This window comes from Halictus rubicundus, chromosome 18, assembly GCF_050948215.1.
Source record: "Halictus rubicundus isolate RS-2024b chromosome 18, iyHalRubi1_principal, whole genome shotgun sequence".
Classification (NCBI taxonomy): Eukaryota; Metazoa; Arthropoda; class Insecta; order Hymenoptera; family Halictidae; genus Halictus; species Halictus rubicundus.
In genome coordinates, this window is record NC_135166.1 from 5,203,275 (window position 1) to 5,227,014 (window position 23,740).

The window sequence follows — 23,740 nt, forward strand, 5'->3', positions numbered from 1 at the left end:
GATTGTATAAAAATATATCAAATGAGATGTAAATATCAGTAATTTGAGTAGACCAAAGTGTTCCCCTGTTTAGATGTAAATGTATCATTATTTTTTAATATATTCGAAGTACAAAAAAAATATTTGTGTGAATGTTATCTAAGTGAACTTGCATATAGAATATTTGAACAATTATTCACAATCAAGCGTATATTTCATAGGTTGTTGAAATTGTTTACAAACTTCAAAGTTCAAACATTTTCTTACAAAATCTAAAAGAAATGTATAGCTCTGCTTGAAAAAATGAAACTTAGTCTTTGTGTATTTCAATTTAATAAGATAAAAATGATTTTGTCTGTGCAGAAAATGTTCTAATGCCTTCTACCATACTACGACTTTTATGTAAACGTTTTTTTCGTACTTACAATACTTTAAGAGGTAATGATCGTTTACATTTAAGAGTGGGCACACATATATAGTATATATGTCATATATACTATTCTATTTATACATATATAAATAGTTGCAACTGTTCTTAGATCACACAGTACATCAAAGTAAAGATAATTTTGAATATTAGTTATACATTTACTAAAAATTGCATTGTCGAAATGAAAATAATTCTATATACATATAGTAAGAAATTTCTTGTAAAAACATTGAAGCACGTGAAAAAACATTTTATTTAATAACATGGTGAATGTTTCAATATAAGGTGACAAGTGGTTTACTCAAAAGTAAATATATTTAAGTTTCCTATAAACTATTTGAAATACAACATATTAAACTTATGCAGCGAACAGTCTTTGTAATGAGGAAACAAATATGGTAGATAATACTGCAAAGATGTAATATGGAGAACGAAAATATAAATGAAACGCTTATATATTATATTATGTATGAAAGGGAAACAAAATTCTATCTGAGATAAACAATTGTAATATTAATATTTGTGATACGAAAAATTTCTGAAAGAATAATTCTAGTGTGTTATGTTACATTCTGACTCTGCGTACATAGAGCTTTCTTTACATACTTGTGTACAGTTTAATTTTATAGTAACTTCTTTAAGTGTTGTACTATGTACATAATAGTCCATTCATGGAAAACATAAACTAAAAGGCACACAAAATTTTTAGAAATTTTAGAATTCTCTTTGTACGCATAGTTCAATAATATTGTATTTAACAAATTTTGGAAGTGACGTGGAAAAATGTTTCACGATCTATCTTGTATAAATACTGAAATCTTTTAGCTTGTACATTGCTAAAAACATAATTTAAAATGTTGTAATAATGAAGCACAAAGAAACGTAAATATCGCAATGCCTATAAGTAATTTGTATAAAACATAGGCCTGTAAAATAAAACTCGCATCGTGATATATAGTGAGAGAGAAAGATATCGTTAGGAATGATAATGGTTTAAAATCAACAGAAAACAATGTATCTTCCTCTCCCTTTCTGTTTAGCATCTTAAAATTGTTCATAGGTGTACACATTTTTTGTGACCTGATTTAGTGACAACAATTGTTATAAAAGTATTGGATCTTCTCTATTTAAGAACATAAAAAATGGGAAAAAAGTCACAGAATGTATTTAAGATTGACACAATGATACAGCTAAGTATTCATCTTTGTGTAATATAAATATAATGAATAATAAAATATGATGTCATAAGTCGGAGTAATAGACAGTTTCGACATAGCCCTTTGAATTCTACATAATTATAAAAATTTTTTTAAATATAATTGCGTTGTTATAATTTCATATCAACTAAAAATTCATTAATCAACACTGGGAAAATATGCAAAATTTGACTGTGTGATAAACATTCCATATATCAGGAATTGAATAGTATTAAACAATGTTCGATTTGTTATTATAGAATAACAATGTTGTATTCAAAACAAAAATCTTCTATGAAATATACTTCTTTTCACTTATTATATTAACAATAATAATAAAATCAGTTATTAATATCTGAAAACGATTGAATTCATGCATCCATTGATACATTAGTAACACAAAAACGATTATTTCTTTCTTTACTTGAATGTGTTTAGTACGATAACTATTTTTCATAAATTATCAAAATGATTATTCGAAGATCAAACAAATTATTGCATATATGCCTATAAGTATGTATACATATAGCGTATGCGTGTAAAATCATATATCGCGCTCAAGGCGCCATCTTGAAGTTTAAAGAAAGGCGTACAATGTTGTGAGTCTTATTCCTAATATATCAATGGCTTTAATCTTTCCATTACCGGACGATGAATGTTATGGAATGGGGAATAGGGAATGGGGACTGAAGACTGGGGAATGGGAAAGTCTTCCCACTTTCTAGTAGATTTAGTTACTTCAGTATGCCACCGACTGACGTTGTAGTAAGTTGTGTTGTTAAGTGATCGGACGATAGTTGAGTTTTTATGAAGTTTTGTGATCTTTATATCGACATGGGAATTATGTCGTCTCAAAATGGGTAATTTATCGACTGTAGTGAAGTTTAGTGCAGTACTTTTCACCTGCTTTGTGGATTTTACTTGGGCGGAAAACGAGTTAAGAGGTAATAAAAATGACAAAGTACTTAGGTACATGCGTTGCATACTTACGATATGTATATACATACTACGATCTCTGTACATATGTCATTTACACGTGGTTAGTTCAAGCTGTTTTATGTTCACGTTATTTTTTATGTTTGGCGGAGTTACATGGCTTAAGACTTAAACAAATAAAGTATCATTTTGATTCTAAACATATTGATTTTAAAAATGATGCAAGTTTTCAATTAAGATCGCTGCTTTTCATCTACGTTTATTAACACATACGTATCCTTTTAAATAATTTTCAAGTTCAAACTGTCAGTATTGTATTCAAAATACTATGTTGCTACACGAATATGTGTACGAAATGAAACTTGAAAGTACGTACTCGTACTACATTGTAATTTATAGTCGCAATTCTGTATTTTTACAAGTAATCTTTTTCCGAGAATGCACGTCATTATTTGAATTACGAAGAAGTATTTTTCCTCGATGTACAGATTCTTGTTTGTGGTGTCTGAAAGTTTGAACGCATGACTGTTTCCGATACTGGTCAGTTCACCGTAAAGTTAATCATTCGACAATACTTGTGAGTTCCTAAGTGCATCATACCAGAAATCCTCTTTTGATATGAGTGGTGTGCCCTTCGCTGAGTTTTCTGCCCGTGGTATCTTGTTTCAATTTCTGTGGCGCATATGCTGTTTGATATCATTACCATCAATTATTGTGATTTGAATGAGAAAATTATAAATTTACAGTTTTATTTATTTTCGTTTGTTCTCCGTCATCGTTTCGTCTGTTTGTTAGTATGTATGTTTAGCTTTCCACTATATTGTGTAAACTAAACAATATCGTATCTTTGAAAACTTGCGAATACAATGTCGTACTGTTATTATTACTATTCTATTGTGTTGGTTTTGCATAAGTCAATTGTAGATAATATCAAGTTGTAAATTCATTAATGAATATAAAGTCGCAGAAATTGTAAAGGCTTTTGTTTCCTAATTATTTTATTGAATTTGAACGTCAGTAAAATTCTCTTGAATTACGCGACTAATCATGCTGAATAAGACGAAGTCGGTCTTCGAACAAGTGAAAGGAGACTTGAATTGTTGGTTTGCGAGTTACGCTAGGTTAGAGAACGCTTCTGTGTTTACGACCCTGACCAGGACGGAACACAACTGTATGCAGTGATAGGAGTTTGAATATTTCAAGCTCGAAACTGACAACGAAAGGGATCTCTAGATTCGTATTTGATCTTTGATATTTGATACCTCATGCTTAATGTTCAGTTAACTTAATCTTAATACCCGATGCTCTTGCCGGACTAGATAGGCTCGTACTCATCATGTAAGACTCGTGTAGGATCGAGCATTTTGTTTCTGGTGGTGTAGATCCGTACGTGCTCCAACACTTTGAACTCATCATTATGGTATACATGATGGATGTCTAAAAAATGTTGTACTTCCTTGAAAGGTGTGATTCTTGAAGTTATTTGAAGTAATTCTTTTTTTTGCGAAAATATTTTCCACGGCTTTGTTGAAGAGTTATTAATGAAAAACACAGACCAATCGGAGCGCGGTTACAGCGGCTCGCGCTGAGCCTGGCGTTGTCATTGGCCGAATCGGAATCGGTCCGCTGTACCCGCGCTCTGGTTGGTCCGTTAATAACTCCTCAACAAAGCCGCGGAGAAATGAGCTCAGGAATTCCCCTCTCAAGGAAGTACAACATTTTTGGGAAACTCTGTATTCATATATTTATGTAATTTATGTCTTCAAATTACTACTATTCTATTTATTAGATATTACGATTAGGAATCTATATTGAAGGAAATCATGTTTACGCCGTGAAAAGAAAATAAGAAAAGATTGCGAGTGAGAATTAGTATTAACCACTTTAAAAGTAATAATATCTCGAAAGTAGAAGCATGCGATATGCGGTGTTTTTTCTCGCAACCATAGATATTGTATACAAGAAAACCACGAGAAGGAAGAGAAGGAAAACGAGAAAAAAGAATCGTGAAGTCCCTATGCGTAGGTACGGTAAAAAGAAAATTGTATCATTTGAAATACTCACGAAGAAGCCGTAACCGAATGCTTTTTACTAAAATTATCTCGTCGTATGGAATGAATTCTTCTTAACCCCTTAATTACGGGAATTGTCTACAAGCGTCAAGGCACTCACGGCCGTTTTCGCGTGTACGCTACGATGAATCATGCATCACGCGTGAAGAAAAATTTCAGTTGAAAACGTTTCTACTTTTTTATTCAGTTTTCTAAAAGTGAAAACTATCGTGAATTGATATGAATTAATTTTTTGCGAAGAATATTATGCTTGAATATAAACGTTTGTTGAAATGCGATTCGTATCATCAACGTACTGTTAGAGAAATATGTTCATCTTTTTCTCGTTTTAATAGCAACGAAACTAATTTTCGACTCGTATTTAAAAATAATTTCGGGTTTCCCGAGTACGATTTTTCCATTTGATAAACCAGAATAGGTACAGTCAGGGACCTAAAACCGGTATTGCATTAATAAGGCTGTACCGTAACCGTTACAGTACCGAAATGTATGAATACCGAAATCGTTACAATACCGAAACACCAGAGACCCTAACTGTTATAACCAAAATTTTTAAAGTTGTGGTATAAGAGTTAAAATTATTCTGTGAATGATTTTGGTTACAAATAACTATTTTCATTTATTGATACTGATGAATATGAAATGACATGGAACTTCTTATTTTATCATTGCGGTATGTTATTTTGTTTTATTTCATTTATTATTAGGAGAACTTTTAATTCTGAAGAATTATATACTTTAACGTTTTGTTTTCTTCGCGATGGCAATTGATGGATAATAATAATAATAATAATAATAACACTTTTAGAATATACTTACAATATTGCTACAACAGTAGTCAAAATTACTAAAAATCTGAATAAATACATTTATTTTCTCTATAAAGTAATGAAAAATATTCACTTTTAGTACTCTTTAAACATTTAAATGTGTAATTGTAGATGGGCGTCCTCTATCGTTGTAACTGAAATGGCACGAGTTGCAGTTACTAAAATCGTCGCTAGATGGTGTAACAGATATTTGTTGGTATTGGTGGGAGGGGGGCGCTGCCTGCTTCTCCTAGCAGACTCTGCTGATTTTCTGCCATTGCCAGGTTTGGTTGTGGGATGATTGCGATTATATACTTCACAGACACGAGACGTATCTCGAATAGATAAAAATAATGTAGATCGAAATGAACCAGGTCTTTGTCTAATAATATTCTGTGTTTCTGTCTTTAGCCACAAAAATATATTCACGTAAAATGTACCTTGTACCTTCTCCATTTGAATTTATATAATTTTCATCTTCCTCCGATTCTGTGGCTAATGCTGTCTCATTAGTTGGATCTTCAATGTTTTCGCCGTTATCCGTATACTCTTCACTATAACTAGAAGATGCATCGTCACAAAAACTTTTTTCTCCCAATAATCTAACCGGTAATCTAAAAAAAATTAATCTAAATAAATTAGTATGAGTGTATGTGCTCGGTCTCGAAAGTATCGTAGGCAAACGGAATCTAGAATTACTTTTCGAGGAGTATACATTATATGTTGTACGTACCTAGAGTTGGACGCGATGCGACGCGCGACATGATGTGCGACATAACGCGCGACATCGCGTCGCGTCGCGTCGCGTCGCGTCGCATCGCGTCGAGGCTCGAGAGCTGCTGGTATTAGAAAGGGAAGTGGGAACGGTAGTCTCTGTACCGAACGCTCCTATTTGATTTTCCAGGGTACCGTTTCCTTCTGCGAATCTAGGCTCCTAGCTCGATTCTAGTACTGCCAAGATTGTCCATTGCTGAACACGGTACACGGTACACGGTACAACTCGTACGAAGTAAGTCTCGTATTTTCCCCGCATCTTATTCGCAACTTGATCCCGTACTCGGCTTTTTCTGTTTGGTTTGCGTGTACTTACTTCTGTACGTCTCAGGTTACTGATCACCTACACCTACGTACGATACACGAGTACAGTACATTCGCTAGTAGGAATAGGTGGTAACAATTTGATTATTTTTCTAATTGCAATATTCGTAGGTACCGACGCATGAAGTGCTACCAAATATACACATAGGAGCATACATGGTTTTTCCTGCTTTCACATGAACAAGTTTTTAATTTTGCTACGTTGGGAAATTGACCGGCAAGACAACATTTCTTGCGATGGGGGTAACTACAGTAGAACTCCGTTCATTCGGATCTCGTTAATCCGGATTTTCGGTTTATCCGGATTATCAAACGATGCATTTGAGTAGAGGTATCCCAGTGCTGGGCATGTTTGCCTCAATTCTGGCAAAACCGTCCCCACCGTAGCGCCCATTATCCCCTTCCAGTAAGCGTCGTTACCCTGGAGAAAGGACGCGCTTCGTCTGTCGCGAGTAGCTACGAAGATACGTAACGGTGGGGCAACGAAGACACGAGACACCAGCGAACGCGACGAAGGTGCGCGTTACACGAAAGAAAAGTTGGTGAGGGAAGCAAGCGTCTGAGGAGCCCCAACCGTGCCCAGCACTGCCATAACGTCAACTGAACGTACTCTGCGTGCCTCACAAGACGTCCCCTGGTAGGAATTCGGCAAAAATGCGACTGTAAGCCCTCCGATTGGGTCATTCTACACGAACTTTCGGTTCTAGCCGAATTATTAGCTACACTGTGTGATGTCAAAGCCTAACGATTGAGTGCGAGCGAGGATCACTCTTGCCTCAGTGCCGTCTCGAGGGACTGCTTATGAGGCAGGGACAGTACGAATGCTTTCATTCAGTATCAATGTTTACATTTGTCGCGGTGAAAAAGAACATAATTTTGAGACTTCCCCTTACTATAGACACCGAATTTTTTTAAGTAAATTAGTTTAGTATATCATTTATTTCGTTCATTAAAGTTTGCAAATGTAAGCGTTCAAATACTTTCGTGAGCCACCGTATGTATACATATGTATACGATCGTAGGTATGCTAGAAAAATTATGGGAAGGGTGGACGCCGATTGCTAAATCTTGAAAAATATAACCGCAAAATTATTGTTCACGACAGACCCATTCAGCAAGCTTCTGGCGGGCAAAGGCGCCCGCCGATGCCCGCGGTCATAGCTGAGGGCAAATGCGACGGGCTTGTGATGTCAGCGGGAAAAATGTTGTCATTTGTATGGACTACTTTAGTCTTTTCTCATGTATGCCGTTATATGACGTTCGGCCGATGATCATACTATCCCACTCAGACAATACCTCTGACGAACACATGCAACGCTGCCCTAGGAGGCGTAATTCGTTGCCCGCCAAGTCGCTTCTGCCCGCGGAACAAAATTCTCTGCCCGCATGGGCGATAGCTGAACGGGACCGGTTTACAAAAAGAAAAAAGAGAGTGATCCAAATGTGTCTGACGCAATGTTGAAAAAATGTGATTCTTCGGGAGAACTCGCTTGTCGGTAGCTGCAGATGAAAATACATACATACAATATACAATACATATTACTTATTCAGTATACATGTATTTACACGTGAATGAGCCGCCAGTCTTCGGACTCTTGCAAAGAACACATTCAACACTCGACCGATCGAATGAGTTGCTGTCGTCATTCGTGATGCGGTGCTCTGTCGAAGAGGTCGATGACCGAGACAGCTGATACAGAAGCGAAACGCCCCAAAACCGTAAACGAGTCACAACTACAATACCGCGCAGCGTCGCATCGTCACCGGTACAATCGCTTAGGTCAGGTGTAAAAAGATCGTCGCACTTGCGTTGAAGATTAATACTTGACCGTTTAATGCTTGACCGCTTAACCGGTGCCTAGGGTAAGGGTCCCAATTACTGTGGGGGTATCAACCACTGTGCCTATATTAATTATATATGACATATATTTTAACTGATTTTAATAAAAAAAATTTAATATTCAATATAGCTAGTATCGCGTAATATGTTTAAAGGGTATAGCCGGATAAGATGGTAAAAAATGTTGGACCAAATTAAAAGGCTAATGGACCATAGAGTACCAAGAAAAACCACGTTGTGTAAAATGTTAACCCTATATCTCTTCCGGGATGGTAGTTTTTCTTTTTATTTTTATTTGAAGGCTTAAGGGGAACTCTCCATTGGGAGTTATAAAGCTATATGTTTAGAACGGAAATCGCGTCCAGGAAAACTGGTCTTCGGAGAATAAGCAAGAATTCCTTTGGCTCACAGATAGCGTTGAAAAGACAAGTCTAACCTCGAAATCGTGACCAAGAGCAATTTCAGAGTGCAGGTAACAGTTCCCTGTCTATCTCTGCCTCATCCTATCCGTTTCTTTCTCTGTAACGTTTGAGTTTCGCGGCCTCCTTGTACATATAAAGCCGTCATCTAGCACGATTTTCATTACTGCGCATGCTCGTACGCGTACACAATACGCATGCAGGTGTATTCTACGTTACGTCACGAAGCTACTGTTTGTAAGGTTTAGTATCGGCATCATAATACGCTTACATATTACATAGACGCACACGGGTGGGCTTATTATTCGAATGAAATAAATAAATTCAAATGGAAAAAAGGGACTTTTCAAAATGAGGACGGTAACGGGTTATAAGGGGAAGGGGCGGGTGGTAGGGGTCAATGATGAGGGGAACACGGGGGGTCTTAATACGAAACCGAAAGAATTGTTTTGAGGAAATGAACGGTTCCCAAAATATTTCCAAAAAACTGCTACCGCTTGCTACTGCATCGGGATCTTATTTTGGTGGCACTAACTGATGCTATAGGGTGTCCTATACTGCACCGAAATAAATAACAAAAACAAAAAATATAACCACGCTTATTCGATCGGTTGCTTATTCGATCTTCGTGATGATACACTCTTAGCAGAGTTATTAGGCATCGCGGAAAGCCTAAGCTAACAGCAGCAGCGCCGACAGAAGCAGCAGCGCAGCGTTCTAATCGGCATCCGGTCCGACAGCTTCCGCCTCGGCACCGGTAGCTCATCGTCAACGGAACATCTGCATCCTTCTTCTGTCCCTCTTCTTCTTAATTTTCTCTTCCTTTCGCCCTCAACTATCTCGTTACATGCTTCTGCGAGGGATTTCCATGTGTGAGGAACAGTATCGAAATATAATATCCGTGCGACGAAACGGTGCAATTCTTGATGGCATTATTCTGCCACTGAAGATTGACTCGTACAACATTATCAATGAATTGACTTGAAAAGATCTTGATTGTCGAAAAGATCTCTACTGTAACTGTCAACATTTTATCCCCACCACTGGGGGATCCTCCTTCGAACCAGTCAAGCGGTAAACACGCTCGACGACCGAGCCAGCGAGTATCGGTGAGACTCACACTAATGTAACTGAAGCAAAAGATTGCAACTTGAAAATTTTACCATCGTATTCGTCTCGTTTTCCTGATTAAAATGACACCAAACGCGATATAGTTACGATTATAATTACCCGTGTAATAGAGCGAAGTGAAGAATTCGCGTACCTCTACCGTAAATGTCAAGTCCGAAACTTTCATCACTGGTTACACAAGTAATTATGATCGAAATTATTTCGTGTTTGGTGTCATTTTAATCAGAAAAACGAAACGAATACGACGGTAAAAGTTTTATTGAAGAAAAACCAAAAATAAGAAATTTTGATTTTTTAATTTAAAAGGCTGAGTTGGCACGAGTACTTTGACGTTTGCCGAACGCCCGATCCTCAGTCTCTCTTTTGTTTTCAATCGCTATCCTTCTCTACGTTCGACACACTACAAATGTTTTTATGTATTAGCAGTATCAATTAGAGTGAAGGTAGTTAGTTTTATACGGGGTGGTTGGTAACTGGTAGTACAACCGGGAAGGAGGTAATTTTGTATAAATTATGTGTAGTCTACACGTGTAGTAGAACTTCCTAATAGTTATGCGTGTTTAGCTGTTTCCACGTATTTTGTGCGTGAGTGTTAACGTTTTCAGTAAATGAATCTTTCGTTGTTCTTTTACATACCTATTGGCATTCAAATATCTTTCTAACGAACCGACACATGAGTATCTTTAAAGTAGATTTTATTACCGGTACAATTGTTGTAATATGGTAACTTGCTACCCTTAATTCTATCACGCATTTCTTGCTTTCAGGGTCAATATTTAGGACTTTGCACCGAAAACATTATGTATTTTCAATCAAAACTCTCGTGTTGCAAGTGTTAATACAGTTTTATGAATTTCAATCAGCAAGAAGATGTCATGCCCATGCAATGATTTGTGTATGAGATTTTTCAAAGATGCGTAGAAGTCCGGACCAGAGGTTCAAGGTAAATGTTAAAGTTTTGCAATCGATACAAATGATCGTGTACTCTTACTAAAAAATTGGTTGTGCCATGTTTTGTACCGACTTCGTATAGTGTGAATGGAAATTTATTTCTCTCCCTGTTTATGAAATGTTCTAAAAAAGCTACCGGTGCTATCCCATCGAAACCTGCCCGCGTGTATGTATTTGTGACACACTCACAAGCATGGCGGGCACGTTCTACCGTTGGGCGACTTGGTGATTAATCGAAACAAACAACTAAAAAGTAGACTTGAGTTTGGCTGTTGTACCAATGCTGACACGGATGCACAATTATAAGCAGTACAGTGTTTTCTCGATATATGTCCACAACACGGGTCTACCTAGGGACATATATCCGCTACACGATACTATTCTTCGATACACTGTCGAACGTAGAAAAGGCCAGCGAAGCTCGAGTGGCCTCGGTTGCCGAGGAGTGTAAACATAATATGGGTCGGACGTATCGGTGTGACACCACTACTATCCAATAACAAAACTTCTTCATTTCCAGTTTTCAAATTTCCGAAAAAATTTGTTTTACGAAAAAAAGTGTTACGTAACTAATCCGGTACTGACAAAGAGAGGGTAACTGTATTCCCCTCAATTTCCCCTCTCTGACGACACTGGTCCTTAATGGGATCTCGACCCGGTTCAAGCGCGCCATCGCAGAGCATGATTAGTGTCGTTAGTAATGATTTTAGGGACGTTTCACAGTTTACTCTTTCTTTTCGACTTATTATTTCACGTAGATTCATCTCCTTTTGGCTTGTACCATCAAATGGGTATATTTACATGAACTTTTCTTCTTATTTTAGTGTGCTGAATCAGCCCCTGCAGCACTTCCCACATGTTCTGATTCACCCTGTATATTGCTCTTGACATGGACAGAAAACGTCCGACGTCTCCCGAAACGAGCGGGGAAAACGGACGCGAGAAGGTAGCGGAAGTGGAAAAATATCCAGTTTTGTAAGCGGAAAAATTACTGCTTTAGATGAAGTTTTTAGAATGTATATTTCTGACGCAAACATACCGAAAGGGTATTTCAAATTTTCAGTGTAGGCCCATCTAAAAAGAGATGCGAAAAAACGATCACTGTTTGTGTGAGTGCTCGAAAATCAATCAGGGATATCACATATCAGCTTACACGCGCCATGCCAGGCTAATATGTGCATTAGGGTGGACATTATTTTTCAACTATGGAATTTTTCTTTTCATGAAAAGAAAAAATGATATATCGAAGATGTGGCACATCAAATGCGAAGTTTTGAAATAGAAATAACTGCACGCTAAATGTGAAGAGTATACACACAAAATTTAAGTGAAATATTTTATACCTTCGAAAATATAATTCCTTACGTGAATTCAAGCACAATTTTATTTTGCACGAATTAAGATTATTTCACATTAATTGGCCTGTCTAATTTCTGTCTACCATAAGTCCGTTTTCGTAAAGCGTCACACCGGTGAGAACGACGCGTTCCAATTGTTAATTGTTAATAGTTTTGCGGGGTGTTTTTAAGGGAACAATGTTTAAATCTTCTGGACCTTGCATTGCTGTATGTAAGCGGTTTCAAGGATTCTGGTCTCAAATAAATAAATTTAATTTGAAAAGTGAAACAACCACGCGAAGAGCACCAGGAACATTTCATCATGAATCGAATAATTTTAGGGGGCGGCGTGAAAACAATCTCGCAGAAGAATTTTTAGTAGGTATAGATAAGGTCCACCCTAGTGCACCCCACTTGCATGGCGTACAAAGTATTTTCCAAATATTAGTTGTGTTAGGTTGGTTTTTGTCTACTTGAATTATGAATGTACCATCGCATCGTTTGAATGCTTTTGCGCATATGTACTTACTATGTTAAGTACCTAACCGTACAAGGCCGTAAGAAAGCCGCGCTATATTCTACTGTTTGAAATTCCCATTGTCACACGGTCACTAACGAGACTCCACTTGATGCGAAACGAGAGCGGATTCCGCAATAAGGAAACGTTTAAGCGAGAACTCGGTTCCTGCCTTGCCAGTGATGCAGATTGTCGTTCTAAATAACCCAGATTGCTCGTGGGTATGTGAAAAGTTCTCACAGCCGATTAGATGACAATTTCCTCTCGCACGATTCAGCTGACGACGATTGTATACAAGCCGTACATTTGGTACAATTGCTGGTCAATTTATATGTATTGTATCCAGGTATGATAAACATTGGGTTCGAACGAAAGTTCGTGGCATTTTTAAATTAAAATTCGAAGATAGAATTAAGATATTGATTCATAGATTTATTCAATAACATATTTTCCATTCTGTTCTATTACTTTTTCCCATTTTTGTGATAACTTATCATGTTATTGAGTAAACCTATGTATAATCTTAATATGATTTTTGAATTTTACTTTATAACTTGCAATGCTTTCACTAAAGAATTTCACTGTTTAACTGGTACCCTAAATCTTTGATAATACATTCTTGTACACTCCTTCACGCTGTTTCGACGGCGGACTACCAACTATCACGCGATGCGAACATGATCAATTATTGATCAATTTCGCCACAACCTACCCAACGATGGCTTTTGTCTATATTGGCAATTGTAGGTACAAACTATAGTACATATGCGGGAATTCGCGTTGATAGAGACCAGCGAATTTTTCCAAGTGAAAGGTACGGTCTTGCAAGTAGTTCGCTCCGGACTTTCTAATACAGCCCTGGGATTGCATCCGAACCGCGTAATCATTTAAATTTCTTGCGAGTATTGATAATAATCGTTCCGAGCGTAAACTGTACAGTGTAAAGTGTACGGGTACCGTTGATTTTGCAAACGAGAAAGCTAACGTAAAAAGAAAACGTAAATATTCTTGTTCTACGAACTCGTAAGTCTGAAATGTAAAAGGCGACCAAGACTTTCTCTTATTGTCGGCGTTTTGCAAGTCGTCGCCGCGAATGTCTGTAGAATACTGGAAAGCGTGTATCGGGCTACGTTCAGATTGCGCGCTGGCTTTGCAATTCCTCGTTCACATACACGCGCACATACGAGTAAACTGCGTAGATGGAACCTTAGTAACTGGTTTGTACAACAACTTTGGATACCGAGCCATAATATATGTTAAATTGTCAATAGGGAATATGGCCAACACGTCCATATTCTCGCAAAATGTTAGAGGCCATTAGATATCGTCAGTTTTCGTTAACAAAATTCAATCGAAATTAGAATTCGAAAAATCAACTTTTCCAAGCATGATAAAGTCTCTACTCGATAAACATCCCAAATATCTAGCCTATAATTGTCCCAGTACTATCCCCACTACCGCGGGGTATACCCCGTCAGGGGCCAAGATGCTTTCGATTATGTAATTTTGAAATATCAATCATCGATCAAAATCTAGGCGACTATGTACATGCGTTCTTTACCTCGTCCTTCCTCGCTAGGTATCGACAAGATTCCGTAATAACTTTCGAGTAGTTTACAGTTTCAACTTTATGTAAGACTAGTCCCAACAATCTCAGGAAAGTTAAGTAACATGTTCTGTTATTTTCTGATTCTAGTAACGAACATGCGATTCCTATAGATTTGACGCGCTTATACCGTCTCAAAATAGCAGTATTGTATACAAAGCAATATAAAATGACACTCGAGAGCAAAAATATTGCAGTTTCGGCTTTGTTTTTTTAGAAATTAGGTATCAATGAAAACTCTCTCTCTAGCTCACCAGTAACAACGCGCGTGAGCCAGGTCAGGAAAAGTGCGGACCGTTATGTATGGAAGTACTATTACTGTGCCATATATAAAGAGAGAAACAGAGAGAGAGAGAGAGAGAGAGAGAGAGAGAGAGAGAGAGAGAGAGAGAGAGAGAGAGAGAGAGAAGTGGCTCGTGCGCCACTATTGGTGAACTTTAAGATTACACGCACACTGTGGTTTTTCGCCGCGCGGTGAAAAGATTTTTACAGAGACAACTGGTGTTTGTGCATTCCAGAGAAAAAGAAAGAAAAAGAAGAGAGAAAGAGAAAGACACGCGCAGCGATTCAGTTTGCGTGTACTGTACAATGTAGCGCGCGCTCAGCTAGTTTAATCGGTAAAAATGTTCAAACAAAACCCGAAATTGTATTTGTTTTACTCTAGTTAATGTTCGTTTTATATTGTTATGAGAAATCACTGAGCAATTTCTTTGTCGAACACGCCGCGTTTTACGACGCACAATATACATCTAGAAATCAGAAATTGATTTATAATAATTAAAACTCACTTTTTCAGTCGGAAAATGCACTTGCTGCTTCGAAATTTGTGTCACTGGGCCATTCGGAGACGAACTGCACAGCTGACTTCAGATATCAACGAACTGCGTACCTGGTGGTGGATGGGAGGTATACGACAACCTAAGGGATGTGCAGTCAACTCAACGATGCTTACTTTCACTTTCACTTTCTTCTCGATAAATTAATCGTATGTTTACTTCATACAGATGCCGTGAAGTTTTTCCACACGCACGGTCACTGTTTACAATTGCAATATCACTTGCATTGGAGCACGAATCACAACAATCCATTAATGTGATCACTAGACTGCCAATTTCATGGATTTTGTAGCAAAAATGAGAAAGTGCACTTTAAAAGACTAGAGAGATTAGAATAATTTAGAAACACTAACTTATTATTTTCAACTTGTTAAAATGATTTAAATAAGAATCCAATATTTGTGTGTCCATTGCAATAACAACAGCCAACTTTTATTTTGCATAATAATCCGCAGTCTAGCGATCGGTTTAAATATGATTATTAAAAACACACACACATTAGCAACCGTTAGCTTGAAATTGATAAGTCTTTAAAGATGTTCTCTCTACCACGATTCGAACGACACTGATCTCACGCAAGATTTTTCTGAAAAGTTTAGGAAGGGCATTACGCATGACGAAAATGCACGCCCTAATACGTTTACAAAAAAGACGGTAAGATGAAAAAAGGGCACGAGAGGGACCACTGTAAGACTAGAATTTATGGCAATTACATATTTCGGTTAATGTAGAATTAATTCCGCCAACAGTATTTGTTTACCCTGTTTTTGTACCTAGCGTTTATGGACCCTCAGAGTCTCGCGTCTGCCTAGTATAATCTGACCCCTACCCATCGACTCTGCGTACCAATTTGCACGAAAACCCAAACATGTGGTTGCCATAAATTCTAGTCTTACAATGGCCTTACTCGTGTCCCTTTTTTCATCTGACCATCCTGAGCATTTTCGTCATGCGTAATGCCCTTCCTACACTTTTCAGAAAAACCTCGCGGAAAATCAGTGTTGTTCGAATCGCGGTAGAGAGAACATCTCTAAAGACTTATTAATTCAGAGTTAACGGTTGTTAATGTGTGTGCTTTTAATAATCATATTTAAACCGATCACTAGACTGCGGATTATTATGCAAAATGACAGGAGCCAGACAAATATTGGATTCTTACTTTAATCATTTTAACAAGTCGAAAATAATAAGTTGGTGTTTCTAAATTATAAAATAATTTCTCGAATCATTTCTAATGTATCTCTCTACTGTTTTAAAGTGCACCTTCTCATTTTTGCTACAAAATGCACGAAATTCGTAGTCTAGTGATCACATTAATTGATTGTTGTGATTTGTGCTTCAATGCAAGTGATATTGCAATTGTGAACAGAGATCGTGAGTGTAGTAAAATTTCACGGCATCTACGTGGTATAAACGTACGATTAATTTATCGATAAGAAAGTAAAAGTGAAAGTAAGGATCGTTGACTTGTTCACACATCCCTTAGTTTTCGGCATTACCGCATACATGAAGTCACCTGTGCAGTTCGCCTTGGAGTGGCCTAGTGACACACATTTTGTAGCAGCGAATGCATTTATAGCTGAAAAAGTAAGTTCTAATTATTATAAATCAATTTCTGCTCTTTCTCTTGTTTACTGTACCACCGCGACGCAACGCCAACGCTCCCGCTCAGTGGATCTTGCTGCCGAGCCGCACTCTCCACGCCATCGCGCGCTATTGTGCACGTATTATGCAAATTATGCACATTAACCATCCTCCTGGTCAAGATACCCGATTACGTATAACATATTTTCATCTATTAAACGGCCCATCGGTCATTTAAATGAGATGACGGAGAGTTTTGGCTTTCTTAACCGATTATATCCTTTGTTACGAAATGCCTACCTATGAATTATTTAGAAACTACGTCTTATGAAATAATCGTCGGCAGATAGTGTGCTAATCTGATTACCTAGATCCTATTTTCGATTGAGATATCCATAGAAAGAATATTCAAAAACTGATTGCATTAAAACATTTCTAGCGAAACCATCGCTCGCCTTGATCTATTTATGCATACATATAACGTAGCGAACAAAATATATTACGTAGAAGATTTAATCGAATTAGTAGCGGAAAGAAAACGAGACGATATAATCATGCACAAGATTCACAATTGTTGATTACAGTAATTATACATTATATATAGGTTAGGGTACGCCTCGCCGATTTCAATAGTGTTCCAACTTACAACGCTGTTTCATAATTTCCCAGTAAGCAATCTGCTTCTGATTTGCTATGAATTTGCCAACAAAATTCGTCTATAAATTTCGACTCATCTGTTTCCGCATTAGGCTCGGTATTTGAGTGCAAAGTTTGCAGGCGGAATTCCATGCCAAATTGTGAGCAAATCGAGGTCAAACGTTGCCCTCGTGAAGAGGGCAGGTCGGTCGCGGACCTAAACTTACTTTAAGAGTAAACAGAGCAAAATCGTAATTGTCATTATTTTAAGATTTGTAAATATTTATATTATTGAAAAATGAGCGACCGGACGGCTAAAATAGAGCAGCATCGACACATCTCGACACGGACCGGCACGAACCGAACTGTCAAAACATTTTTAGTTCCGTTGATGGTATGTGTCGGTTCGTGCTGTATAGCGTAAATCAACCTTAATGCTTTCCGCCAATAAAATCTTATTGATTTTTCCACGTTTCGTAAGTACTCGATTACTTATTTCGGACTGATGCATGACGTGACAGCCTGAACCAATTCCTAACGTACGACCGCGAACCGAAGCGTGCTTGCACGTTACTTCTTACTTTCTTATGTCTCACGTGCCATGTATCACGTCTGACATCATTCTGTGAGTCGTCGCGTAGCATTCTTGCTGCTTGGACAATAGAAAAGCTACAATACTACGTATACGACCGTGGCCCCTACCCACTCGTCAACCCCTGACGAGTTTTATTTTTCTTTCGTCCCCTTTCCGTTCTTTTAATCTTGCAATTCTGCTACGAGCAGAGGCGATAACGTTCGTAAAGGGTCCACAAAGGAACACATATTGTTAAAAGCGTGCATTGAGGCGTTCTTGCTCGTTACAATTAGAGGCGCGCTCTGCCAGCGCGTGGCCAGACTCCATCGCGCATCGGGGGCTGCCCCGATATGTATTTCACAGCCAACGTTGCAGTGAATGTGTTTAGGAAAGTTTTGACTCCACTGTATAGTATAAACGCAACATTTCTTAATTCTTCGTTCTACGTCTATCATGCTATCGTAAAAAAAATATACTATTCATAAAATTTCATTAAACAGAAACAGAAATTTCATTAAAAAACACGACATAAAAATTTTTTCTTCACCATTAAAATGACCCCTTGCAATAGTGTCACTTTGTCCTCTGAAGTTTTCTGATAGGACTGTAAATACGAAAGATATTTAGGTGTTCCCATTTATGTGGGACACCCTGTAGAATAATTTGATCTACATTCAATGATTGACGGCACACACTTTAAATCAGTATAACTTTTTTATAAATGGACCAAACGACTTCAGTATTTCTGCAAAGCTAGACGGATTAGTTTACTAGACGACGTGTAATGAAACTTTCAGAAAAATTGCGTTTAGTCGGAATTACGAAAAAAAAAAAAAAAAAAATAGTAAAAGTTGCTTTCCACAACTGTTTTATTTGGGCTTGTAACGAAAATTTAAAACATGTGTTTTTTGTAGATTCGTATAAGTTATATACATGCTGAGAATTTCATCGAAATTGATCAATTGGTTTATGAGTTATAAACGATCAAAAATGATGAAAATTATAGTTTTTAAAGAAATTACTGTATGTGTGCAACTAATATTACAAATTTGTTAAGCATTTAAACATTAAATAGTGCTTTACCAGAATCTAAAAACTTGGGTACTTTGTTTTTAATGACATGTGAAAATGTTTAAAATTTGTTTACCAATTTAATATCATTCCGTACCTTACCGATACAGTGTAGTATATGGGCACAAACGAGGTATAAGAGTTAGGCCTGCAGGCAAGCTCGAATATTCGAGTCGAGCCAAGACTCGCTTTTCAAGCTGAGCTTAGCTCTACCCTGAGCTGGCTAAAGCTAGACCAAGGTAGGCAATGGTAGCTCTGGAGGACCTCTGGTCAACTCCAAAGGTAGGCCCAGAACAGCTCTGGAAAACCCTTGGCTAACCCCAAGGTAGGCCAGGGAGGTCAGGGAGGTCAGGGTAGCTCTGGATGATCCCTGGTCAGCCCCAAGGTAGTCCATGGCTCTTCTGGTCTCGCAGCCCATCCGCTCCTTTCCGAGTGTCCTGCCCGACTGACTGTCTGAGCGCGCTCGCCGAGCTCAGGTGCGCAGCGCGGAGCGATGCGCAACTCCCCCTACCCCAACTAATTTCGGTAAATCTCGATCGCCGTGATAGTAATTATTGATAAATTTGTTGAGCAATACCCATTGTCTGAAAACTATATCAATTTTATCAATTCAGCAACTTCAACTCTGATCAGTAGCAACTATAATTTGGTCACAAGCTTTCTTTTTCATATACCTTTACCAATGCTAGACTTTTATTGCCAGGCTGTATGTTACTGCCCCAAAATTATGTGTATTGGGGTACAATCACTAAAATATCCTTTACTTGATCTACAAATAGTTATTATATACATATCAGAATAGAATACGTTAAATGTTATATTTTTTTTTTCTATAGTTACAGAATGCATGGAAGGACAAGGAGGATGTAAGAGATGTAGAGATAAGATATGTGCCAGATGTGCAGTCCTTCTATATCAGGGAACTTGTGTTGATTCTTGCCCACCAGGTCACATTGCAGACTGGTCAACCAGAGATGAATACATGGGCAAAATTTGTAAAGAAACTGGATATATGTTTGGATTTACTGGTAGTCAGGTGGCCATCTTGGTAGGAGTTATTTCCGGAGCAACTATTTGTATCCTTATTATATTATGTGGAGCTATAATTGTGCATCGTAGAAAAAGGAAAACTGCTAAATTTATACAACAGTTCGAGGATAGGTACATTTTAGCACACTATGATCATAAATTATAAAAGGATAATACCAGTTATAAGGAATATATATTTTCACATGTGTTTTAGTTCAGAGAGAAGAGAATTTTTGAAACATCTAGCATTACTTAGAGGAGAAGGTAATACATTCCTTTCGATGCTCAATGATACTAGGAGACAAGTTAGGGAATTATATTATTCTGGGAATAATGGAGATGGTGCTGTTGGTATTCAAGCTTATAGGTATGACTATGTAATAAATTAAAAAATAATTCTTAATTTGTTTTAATTCGTAAAATGTATATATACATATAATATAATAAAGAACTATTTCGTGTAATTATGTTGTATAGACCAGTTTTACGTGACTTGGCAAGGATACTAGTCCTTATTAATAGAAGAGATGAGGAAATACCTATTCCCCCTGATGATTGGCAAAGATTGTTCTCTTGGGCAGAAAGGCTTTTAAGGCGCTATAAAAGACATAGTTCTCCAGAGGTAAGTTAACTATTTCCTTAAATATTTATGATAGAAGAATTAATTGAGAAATGTATGTTTTAAATTCTTCTTCTTCTTCATGCAAGTCCTTGAAACATTTTGGTGAGTGATATATGTCAGAAATATTATGTTGATAACCATTATTATATGTATCTAAAGTCTAAAAAATAAGGTCAATATATGTATGTATGCATAATATAATTAAAAATCGCATATTTTATACAAATTTAAAGAAAAAAGGTATGTGTTGAATATTATTTCATATTTTAAGGTGGCTCAACTTGTAACTTTCTTGCAACAACCAGCAGCATCTGTACAATCGAACACGCCACAGGAAGTAAAAATCTCACAGTCACCTCGCCCATATGAGCTGAGAACTGCTCCAACTAATCTGACTACATTCCAAGCAAATATACCACTTACAACATTTCAAGCAAGTGACAAATCAAGTATAAGTCCTGCAAGTTCCAGTCTTGGATATGTAAAAGACAGTCCTCCAAGTTCCAGTCTTGGACAGAACAGTTCTGGAGCATATCATGAAAAACTTAGTCCAAATGGATCTAGCATAGGACAGACAACGCCACTAGTATACGACAGCCAAAAACAAATAAAGTCTTCGAACACACATTTCCAAGAACTTGCCATTTCAACTTTCAATCATACTTTCTCTACTGGTGCAACATTATCAGAACCTACTTGTGGAATAGGTCACTGTGAAACAAATGGACTTGATCCCGAATTAAATCCACAATGGGAATTCCATAGTTCTACAGAGGCTGCTAACTATACCATTTTATCTGATTGGTCACCTACTCGTGAATACTTGATTGATGATTTCACAATTCTAGGTTTTCGACCTCAAGATGAAATTACTACGGAATTGTAACTAATATGTTATAATGTTTATACGTGTATATTTGTTTATAAATATACATACGTATATAATGTACACATGTATATTTTTTTACATTCAATATGTCTCAGGCGTATAAAATCCAATTATTTCGAAACTATTGAAAATACGAAGAAGTATTTAAATGAAAATTAAATGATACAATGAATCAAATTTTTTAGCCGAGTTAAATTTTAATTTATTTCATTAATTTAAAAGATACTAGGCTGATATATATAAACATATCAAATATACACTTAATCTTGAATGGTTTTCATAATAGTGTGTATTCAAATTTATGGAGAAAAAACGAAGGCAATCCTGCCAAAAATGGAAAGTAGAGCGACCCAGTGACCCATAAACTTGTCAGATCCATCATCTTCTTTCTTCAACTGCTTAAAGGTAACAATATTTCATTTGTGACATTTCAGCACCAAATTAAATGTACATTTTAGAGGATGTTTAATTTTAACGATACATGTATTATTAACACGCTGAACCTTGTAATTTTTATTTGAAAGCCTTGATGTATCTTCAATAGATTCGAAATGATTTTTTTTATACAGCCTGAACACATTGTATATTTATTTGTTTGGTTACCTAGTTTCTCAGAATGTGGAAAACTATTAAATCTGAGTTATTCAAATAATAGAGAAATATGAAAAATTAAATAACAGATTGCTCATTCTTATGAGTTTGATCATGTAATACAGATTAATATGCAATTATGAATTTTGTCTGAAATTAGTGATATATTTTTCTTGTAGATAAAATGATTGTAAACTTGATCAAAATTAAGTTTAGTTAAACCTAACTATCGTAAAGAAATGTGTACATAATTAAAAAAATACTTTATGGGTCTGTTAACTCTCGAAAAACCAAAAAGAGAGAGAAGGTGTGGGAGGAACTCGTCATGCACACCATTTAAAATATTTGAAGAATGTTATTTTCCTCATTCCCTAAAATTTTAAAAGACTATTTATTGTCACTTTTAACTTCAAGACTAGTATGAAAAAATAGGCAATCAGATATATTTTATGTCTATCTTGTTACCTCTATCTTTTATCTACTGCGTAGGTATACAAGCCAGTGATGTGTGGTTCACTTTGAGCTTTAGTCTTCCTAGGGTTAATGTAGGTATATACATGGGTTCATGTCCACTCGCCCTGAATGTGTTAAGCTATTCTTTAAATTGACCCTATATTTTTTATACAAATGAACAGAGTATGTCAAATGAAATTAGCCATATTGTAAAATACTCTGCTACAGTATAAACACAGTTAATAGTATGAATACTATATTGGAAATTGAAGTATTACATATTGCATGTACATCTGATTTTATCAGTTTTAAAAATGTAAGCGACATATACGTATCATTGAATGAGTTTTAGAAGTATGGGCAACATTTAAGATTTGTTGTATATATGTCCGGGTAGTTAAAAAAGGGAACTAAACTTATATACATATAACATAATAAAGTAAACAGATAAAATTTGAATGAATGCACCTTTTCATATTTTAATATTACAATATAATTATATGTTCGAAAAACAAGTGAACATTTACGAATTTGTTCTAATATGAAAATAAGATTTTGTTGTTCATTACAAAAATCATATAAATACATTTGCAACAATATAATTTGTACTGCTCTGATTTCTTATTTCTTCGTTTACATTGATAAAAATTCATTAATGTAAGACGTAAGATATCGTAGACATTATTTTAAGAGCCATTGTAAATTGTAACATACAATAACAAAGGCATACTAATAAGGGTGTCATCATACAGTATGTGACTGATAAAGTTAGACATGTACTTGGAAAACTAGCTCCATTTAAAATTTTGAACAATACATCTAAAACATTAATGATAATGTTGCTAGTGAAACTGTCAAATTTTGTTTAAAGGACTTCAAAATGTAAATTTTGTTTAAAGGACTTCAAAATGTAAATTTTGTTTAAAGGACTTCAAAATGTAAATTTTTGCAAATTCTCTTCCTGGTCTAATAATAGAATATATAAATTTGGATAGATATTTTTGGAATAACCTTGAATAATATGTGCTTTGAGTATGCTTGTGATATTATGTTTGCATGTAAACTTAATTGTAGATTTATTTTATGACACCAAATAATTATAAATGATTTATAGAATATCATTGATTTAATTTA

The 23,740-nt window shown here is 36.3% G+C and overlaps 1 protein-coding gene across 7 annotated transcripts; it reads left to right on the forward strand.

Annotated features, from left to right (window-relative positions):
* The first annotated feature begins 2,194 nt into the window (after positions 1-2,194).
* Positions 2,195-22,418, forward strand: T48 (FU domain-containing protein T48). 7 transcript variants are annotated; one of them, XM_076803179.1, is made up of 6 exons: positions 2,195-2,549; positions 19,859-19,888; positions 19,970-20,183; positions 20,266-20,418; positions 20,529-20,673; positions 20,945-22,418. In XM_076803179.1, the coding sequence occupies exons 1-6, from the start codon at positions 2,462-2,464 to the stop codon at positions 21,557-21,559; spliced, it is 1,245 nt and encodes a 414-aa protein (XP_076659294.1). In that variant the 5' UTR covers positions 2,195-2,461; the 3' UTR covers positions 21,560-22,418. The 7 variants fall into 7 exon arrangements, with proteins under 7 accessions (XP_076659294.1, XP_076659293.1, XP_076659296.1 ...); XM_076803181.1 differs by lacking the exon at positions 2,195-2,549 and adding exons at positions 6,248-6,431; positions 6,632-7,157 and having other exon boundaries at positions 19,859-20,183; XM_076803184.1 differs by lacking the exon at positions 2,195-2,549 and adding an exon at positions 11,775-11,836.
* The last annotated feature ends 1,322 nt before the right edge of the window (positions 22,419-23,740 follow it).